At 55.6% G+C, this 7,100-nt stretch overlaps 4 protein-coding genes across 4 annotated transcripts; 1 reads left to right on the top strand and 3 right to left on the bottom strand.

The window, feature by feature from the left end:
• Positions 1-1,419: 1,419 nt before the first annotated feature.
• N657DRAFT_569288 (P60-like protein) lies at positions 1,420-2,798 on the bottom strand (the record flags this gene model as incomplete). The annotated part of the gene is made up of 2 exons (XM_062788650.1): positions 1,420-2,590; positions 2,647-2,798. 2 exons carry the CDS (start codon positions 2,796-2,798, stop codon positions 1,420-1,422), a joined length of 1,323 nt encoding a protein of 440 aa, XP_062649174.1.
• A 437-nt stretch (positions 2,799-3,235) lies between these two features.
• N657DRAFT_264871 (ras-domain-containing protein) lies at positions 3,236-4,542 on the top strand. The gene is made up of 5 exons (XM_062786512.1): positions 3,236-3,371; positions 3,427-3,452; positions 3,516-3,604; positions 3,674-3,803; positions 3,867-4,542. Exons 1-5 carry the CDS (start codon positions 3,319-3,321, stop codon positions 4,199-4,201), a joined length of 633 nt encoding a protein of 210 aa, XP_062649173.1. The 5' UTR covers positions 3,236-3,318; the 3' UTR covers positions 4,202-4,542.
• Positions 4,543-4,883: 341 nt separating this feature from the next.
• N657DRAFT_678533 (uncharacterized protein) lies at positions 4,884-5,631 on the bottom strand (the record flags this gene model as incomplete). Its single annotated transcript, XM_062796078.1, has 2 exons — positions 4,884-5,488; positions 5,556-5,631. The coding sequence occupies 2 exons, from the start codon at positions 5,629-5,631 to the stop codon at positions 4,884-4,886; spliced, it is 681 nt and encodes a 226-aa protein (XP_062649172.1).
• A 247-nt stretch (positions 5,632-5,878) lies between these two features.
• N657DRAFT_642109 (uncharacterized protein) lies at positions 5,879-6,499 on the bottom strand. Its single transcript, XM_062792280.1, has one exon. It carries the CDS (start codon positions 6,398-6,400, stop codon positions 6,212-6,214), a length of 189 nt encoding a protein of 62 aa, XP_062649171.1. The 5' UTR covers positions 6,401-6,499; the 3' UTR covers positions 5,879-6,211.
• Positions 6,500-7,100: the final 601 nt, after the last annotated feature.

Raw genomic sequence — 7,100 nt, 5'->3', positions numbered from 1 at the left:
ACGCGTACAGAGCTCTGGCTGGCGTTTGACGAAGTTGTGTGCCCAGCGTTTGCCGACAGGAGGCGCGTCGCGTTCGCGGAGCAGTTGGTTGGCCATATCCTCCACACCACGCAACCTCGGCGGAAATCCTCGTACATCCAGCTCGATGACATATTGAACAATAGCCTCCTCTTCCAATTGCGTAAGCTTCCTCGATTTGGGCACAGTATCGCGTTGTGCAGGTTTCCCGGCGAGTCGACGACGGATGGTTCGGTCGGCAATGTTGTATATCTTTGCTGCAGCTCTTATACTTAGTTTTGGGTTGTTCCGAATAGCTTCGATAGCCAAGATTACCCTGGCTTCCTTTAAAGTAGGAGGCATGTTGGGTTGATGAGAAAATTGGTGTTGAGTGTAGATATAACGCGTCGCGTAGAAAAGTGCGGCGCTCGCTTATCCGCGGCGCTCGCTTATCAAACACGTGAGTCTTTTTCAATGTACGGCCTGGCAGAGCACGTACCTACATGCCCTTGTACGAGTTGATGGTTGAACGTCAAGGAATTGGATGTAGTTAGCGTGCCAAGGCCCTTTAGGCTTCGTGCCTCCGGGCGAAATAAATTCCATCCATCCATCCATACCTACATGCCCCCAGGCATAGAGGTAGGCCGGCATAGAATGGCCACCTGGACACTCATATTTCATGATGACAAGAACAATTTGAACAACAGCTGGACCGAGGTGGTAATCTTGCTCCGACTTGTAGCCCGGGTCACTAGAGATTAGGATCCGTATGATGTTGAACATGTTAACTGGGATACGAGAAGTATGGGAACGGTGAGCTTCGTTCACATGGCCTCCTGATCAGTCGCGCTGTTAGGATCCGTCTGATGCTCGTAGACGTCAAGATGAAGTTCGAGGAGCATTTGCGCGAGCTCTGCCAGCTCGGCAATCGGCTCTCTTGAGACATCGTTCAGGCAAAGCTCCAGGTCACGGGCGAATGCGTCATACACGGTCCCATCTAGCTGGCTGATAACGTCGACGACTGCCGTCTTGAGCTGGTCTGCCCATTTGTACTCGATGTAGGTCCTGGCCACAGCTTTCATGTACTCGTACGCAATGTCGCGAATGGTGCTCCAGTCTTGGTTTCTCTTCTCCACAAAGTCTCTCAGTCCTTGAGAATTTTCTTGAACAATCCCCTACGGTCCCTGCTCCTTGATCTTAGGTCGGCATATGAAATCAACGAGGGAAGTTTCGCTTCGTCCAGGAGTCGAAACACTGTATCCGCGGATCAGCAGGATGCAAAACGGCTGTGACCCGATGATGATCGTGGAGGAGAACGGGCCACAGGTTGAGTTGAACACTGGAAGGGTAACGGGAAGAAGGGCGGCAGCCACCACAGCAGCCACCGAGTTGTATTTGCTGCGGGAAACGGCCAGCTAAGCCCTAAACCGAGAAATCCTTGAATGTCCACTTCTCAGTGACCTTGGTCTTGGCCTGCTTCCTGAACGGTATCTTCCTCCGGGCCTCCATCTTGCCCCTGACCAGCATGTTGCGGTAGCGGTCTTTGAGGAGGTTCCCTTCAGGTTTAAGCCGCCGGAGGGAGTCCTGCAACTCGTCAGGAAGCACCAACTCCAGATCCTTCTCTGGCAACTTGAGCTTGCCGAACTGCCTCCGCCGCAGCTCGACGTCATCGCCTTCCTCCATGTCGCTGGCGCCGCTCATCTCGACCTTCTCCAGCGCCATCTGACGCTCCCTCTCCGCCACCTCGAGCGCGATTTGCTTGATGCGCTCCGCCTGGGCATTCTTCCGCTTCATGGCAGCTTCATGCTTCGCTCTCCGCTCCTTCTCCTTCCGGCGCTTGATCCTGTTCCGCTCAGCCTGCGTCTTCCGTCGTGGCCTCTTTGCCTTGACACTGAGCTCTTCGCCCGCGCTTTCGATCCCTTCCCATGCCGAGTCGTCCTCCCACTCTGAAAGGTCGGCCCGCGCCTCGGCTGCCTCTGCCTCGGCTGCAGACCGTGCCGCCGCTTCCAACCTAATGCGCTCCGCCTCAAGGGCCTCCAGCCTTTTCCTCTCTGCTTCCACAGCCTTTTCGCTTTCTTCGATCAGCCGGTCCCGGTAATCGTTGAAGGCGGGGTTGTAACTGTGGCCACCCTTGGGCTTCGGCACAGCAGGAATGGGTTTCCCGCTGGCTGCCAGGGAAATAGGCTCCAACTCCAGGGTCTTGGGCTTCTTTATCTTCTCGGCCTTGGGCAAGAATTCGAACTGCTCCTCGGTCTTAGGCCCTTCCTTGGGCTCAGCCCATACATCGTACTCTGCGTCTACCACTTCAACCGTCTGCTCGTGACGGCCATCGGCGACCTTCTTTATCCTCGCCAGCTCCTTGTGCGTAACATAGGTAGTCCGCTGCTTCTTCACAGGGAGGATCCCGTCGGTTGTCTTGTCAGCGGCAGGTCGCTTGCGAATGGACACAGCTGGCACCGCCGATCGTTGCGCAATAATCTCGTCGGCCTTCAAGTCCTTCTTGATGTGCTTGGGGAACCGCTTCGTGAGCTCCGAGTCGCCGACGACATCAAGGGTAAAGAGTTCCGACGAGTCCTTCTCAGCAATGACTCCTCTGGGAAAATGTCAGCTACGTCTTTCAAAAATGATGGCAAGCGGATCATAGCATACCCCTTGATTATCTGCTCATTGAGCTCCTCGAGACCCTGCTGCACCTCGGAAATGTCGATATTCTTGCGCCATGCCTTCTTTCCTTTCCTGGACGGTTGTTTGTGTTGTTGGGGCGCATCCGGATCACCCGAAAGCGGCTTCAAGACCGGCATCGTTGAGGAGATGGAAGAGTGTCCAAAGCTACGCGCTGGTGCCAATGTTCCTCTGGTTCCGAGTCCTTGCGATTGATTTGATCTATTCGATCAACGAGCGGTGGGGTCGGTCCTGGCTTCAAAATTTCGAGCGGAAGTACGATAAGATAACGAAAGCCTTGTACGGCGCACAGACCATCAGCGCCACCTTGCTGGCAGTTGGCGGACATGACGGCCGCCAAGAGCTTCAATGCGTTGAAGCGCGCCCCTTTTCCAAGGACCCTTACAAGCGGGTTGGTGCCAAACTTGAACGCCGATCGACGCCGTCACAAAGAATCGCACTTCAACCATTGTGCGCCCAGCAAGTGTCTTTGAAGAATACTTTGCTCCAATAAGCTCATCAGCCGAATCGCAGCACTTTATTACAGAACCGCAACTCGGCGCTCCACTGTTCCTGCGCCATCGCCAACAGAGCCCTCTCCTACGCATCCCGCGCAACACCACAACCCAAATCACCCCTCCTCCCGCTCAGTCTACCGGCATGGCACAAACAGGCGCTGGCGGGTCGTACAACAACCCGCTGAAGAAGTTCAAGTAATGGCATTCCGAGGAACCCGCGGCCAGATCAGCCTGCTAATCTTGGCGACAGACTTGTCTTTCTTGGGGAACAAAGCGGTATGCCCTCCAAGTCAGATAGCGGGCCACAAGGATCAACGCAGGCTAAACATACAACAACAGTTGGCAAGACGTCCCTCATCACACGCTTCATGTACGACTCGTTCGACAATATGTACCAAGCCACCATCGGCATCGACTTCCTCTCCAAGGCAAGCGAGTCCCCGGGTGGCCCGAGGGGAAGGAGACTCGACACAACAGACACTGACAAGGCTCGACAGACAATGTACCTCGAAGACAGGACGGTGCGGTTACAGCTTTGGGATACGGCAGGCCAGGAACGATTTAGGAGCTTGATCCCGTCCTACATCCGGGACTCGAGCGTGGCGGTGGTGGTCTATGACATCTCAAGTGCGTTAACCCCTGAGAAACCCTTCCTTTCACACTACTAACGAACCCCTCAACACTCTACAGACGCAAAATCCTTCCAAAACACACGAAAATGGATCGACGACGTGCGCGCGGAGCGCGGCAACGACGTCATCATCGTGCTGGTGGGCAACAAGACGGACCTCAACGACAAGCGCGAGGTGACGACGCAACAGGGCGAGGAGGAGGCCAAGCGCAACAACCTCATGTTTGTCGAGACGAGCGCCAAGCTCGGCCACAACGTCAAGACGCTCTTCAAGAGGATAGCCCAGGCGCTGCCCGGCATGGAGGGCACCGACGCTGCCGCCCAGGCGTCGAGTCAGATGATTGATGTCAAGACACCCGCTGCACCGGCGCAGCAGGAGGGGTGTGCTTGCTGAAGAGGGATGGGAAGCAGGTCGGAGGACCGATGAGGTGTGGAATGTGGATGAGGACCTGGAGGGAAGGATGGAGATACCGATATCCGTTGATACTGCGCCGCCGGGTCTGGGAGGTGGGATACGGTGGGACCTGGGTGCCGTCTGCATCAGCGTTACGGGAAGCAATTTACTAATATGTACCTGATACACAATGCTTTGAATGTCCTGGGCATCGCTCCTAAGCTAACGTTGACCTTCTGAAATGAGAATTGCTATGTGCTCAGTATCGCACCATCCAGTGTAATGTGTAATTTCCATCCCTCCATCGTATGGATAAAGAGTACCGGGTACCTAGCTGATCACGTGCCATGATGTGTGACAACATCACTCCGATCAAACGCCGATTCGCCAGTGTCCCACCGTGGTGTCTATGAGCGCGTCCCAAGGACAGAAGCCTTGTGTGGAAAGAGATAGACGCTTCAATTGCTGCCAAGCACAAGGTGGTCGGAGCACGTGGATCTCCGAGCCGTCCGCTGCGTTGCAGACACACATATAGTGCCAGATGAGCCTATGGCCCTGCCTCTCTCTATGGCAGAGGATAGATGCCAACAACAAGGCATGTCTCCCGCAAACAAGGAGGTCCAAGGCGCACCGGCTGTCGTCTGCATGAATCCGGACCCATACCTGATCATCGGCACTCCCCTCAATCGGTATCCATTTCGTCGTCGTCGTCGTCGTCGTCGTCGTCGTTGTTTTCCCAGTCATGTCCGTCCCCGTGCATATGACCCTCCCCGGACCCAGGAATCTCCTCGACGCCACCGTCCGTCCGTACCCTTTGCCTGACCACCTCGCGGCCAAACACCTTTGTCTTCTTGCTGCTCCGCAGCTTGGCGAGCTCCTCGCGCTCGAGCTCCTCCACCTCGACGCCCATCTCGGCGGCCTTGGCCTCCAGCTCCTTTTTGGTGCTTGCGCGCAGGCGCGGGAGCAGGTGCTCGTTCTGCTCAACGAGCTTGCGGGCGGCGGCGAGCTCGCGGGCGCGCTTCCCAGCCATGCGCTTCTTGTAGAAGACGCGCTCGCGGCGGGCGCGGATCTCGCTGATGCGCTCCATGGCCTTGAGCGTTTTGGCGAAGAGCTCGCGGTCGTAGCGCACGGGCACGTTGCGCCGTGCGGCGAACTGCAGCGTGCTGTCCACCACCATCTCCTTGCCCGCGTTCTTGCGGTACGCCTTGGTCCACTTGAGCTTCCGCGGGTTACGCTTCATCTTGAAGTTCTTGTGGCATTTGGAACGACAGAACCGGAAGGATTTGCCTGGGTAGGAAAAGGTTAGTGTTAGTGTTTTCGCCCGGAAGTACTGCTGTAGAGGAACAAGACAAACCGTCATTTCTCATGAATGTGATGCCCTTGCTGGGCCAAGCGGGCCTCCCGCAGAAGAAGCAATTTTCGACACGCATTTTGACACTCGAAACCGACGCCTGTGTTCGAGGGTTTCCGATGGGTCTGTCACGAGGGGAGAACCTCAACTGGGGCCTCAATTTGTCGCCGAAAAAATTGACCGCCTCACAACAGAGTGGGGCAGGTGAGCTATCTTATCGCATCAGGGTTAGGGTCCTCCAATCTCTTTTATCCATCGACATCCGCTTGCTTTCAAAGTTCTCTTCCAGTACTTTGAGTGATTACTGAGCACTCCATGATGGTGAACTGATATTCAGGAGTGTTTGCTCAGTGGTTCACTTGTCCCCAATTGTCGTACTCATGTGCTGCACGGAAACCGAGATTCTCAAGCCTGCAAATCCAGCCATGAGCACGAAAAGCATGGCAGAGGCCAGCGGCAATTGGTTCTCGGGTGCTGCGCCCGACAAAACATCTACCGGTACTGTAGACAAATCTAGCACGCCCACCGGTAGGTGCTGTTTTGGGCCTCTCCCATCAGTACCTTACCCTACATACTTGTTCGGGTGGGAAGCCTCTTCGTTCTACCCTGGAAATCAATGCCAACCTCGGAAAGAGATTCCACAGCTGAATGGCGGGGGCTCAGCCTTCCCAAAACCAGAAGCGACTCACGAGACTATCGGGCCAGCTTGACATCAAAGAACCTGGCCCTTGGCCAAACCTCTGCAAGCCCGCAAATACACTAAGGATACCAATCGTGGCTCGACAAAGAGCCAGGCCGCTCCCGCTGGCAAACACGAGCCATTGGCCGCCCGCGCCCTCAGCTGCCATGCCAGTGGGAGGTCACCTTGAATCTCGAGTCTACACGCTGCAGAGCCCTTGAAGTCTGCCATTGATTGATCGCGCGCATCAGAGACAAATTTTGAAGTCCAAATGCCACTACTCGACGATGGAGCACCTCGAAGCATGCACACCATATAAATGGTTTCTGACCACTTGGATCCCTGGCCAACCAGAAGTGTCGAGAATTGGCGATCGCGAATGCTCCACCAACTCCACTCCATCGCGGGGGCGGAATCTGGGGAAGTGGAGCTTCAACCGCCTAGGATCCACTGGGCCCCTGCCTACCACGCTAACGCGACACCAAAAAGCGACAGAGATGAAACTGAATATCAACTTCATACCTTGCTGCTAGTTGCGAAATACGGCACAGCTATGATTGGCAAGGGAACGAGGGCTGAGTAGCTGTTAACAGGGCTGCTGCAGTCAATTGGGACGACACGATACCAGAGATGAATCGCGGTCTCTTGCCCATCCCCAGGACGTTGCAGCATGGCGCCATGTCAGCTTTCGAGTCAGTAGGAGGACCAAGCTCTCCGAAAAGCAGAAGCTGTGTGATTGCTAGTGACGTCCGTTCCAAGCCATGATTGGCGCTGGGTTCATACGCCGCCGCCGGTTACCCCGCTTCGTCAGCTGGCACCTTTTGGTCGGTTCCAGCCCTCCTGGGCAGACCGGACTCCCAGATTGTTTC

The sequence above is a fragment of the Parathielavia appendiculata genome (genome assembly GCF_033297405.1).
Source record: "Parathielavia appendiculata strain CBS 731.68 unplaced genomic scaffold N657scaffold_3, whole genome shotgun sequence".
Classification (NCBI taxonomy): domain Eukaryota; kingdom Fungi; phylum Ascomycota; class Sordariomycetes; order Sordariales; family Chaetomiaceae; genus Parathielavia; species Parathielavia appendiculata.
This window is presented reverse-complemented; position numbering and strand designations above follow the sequence as displayed.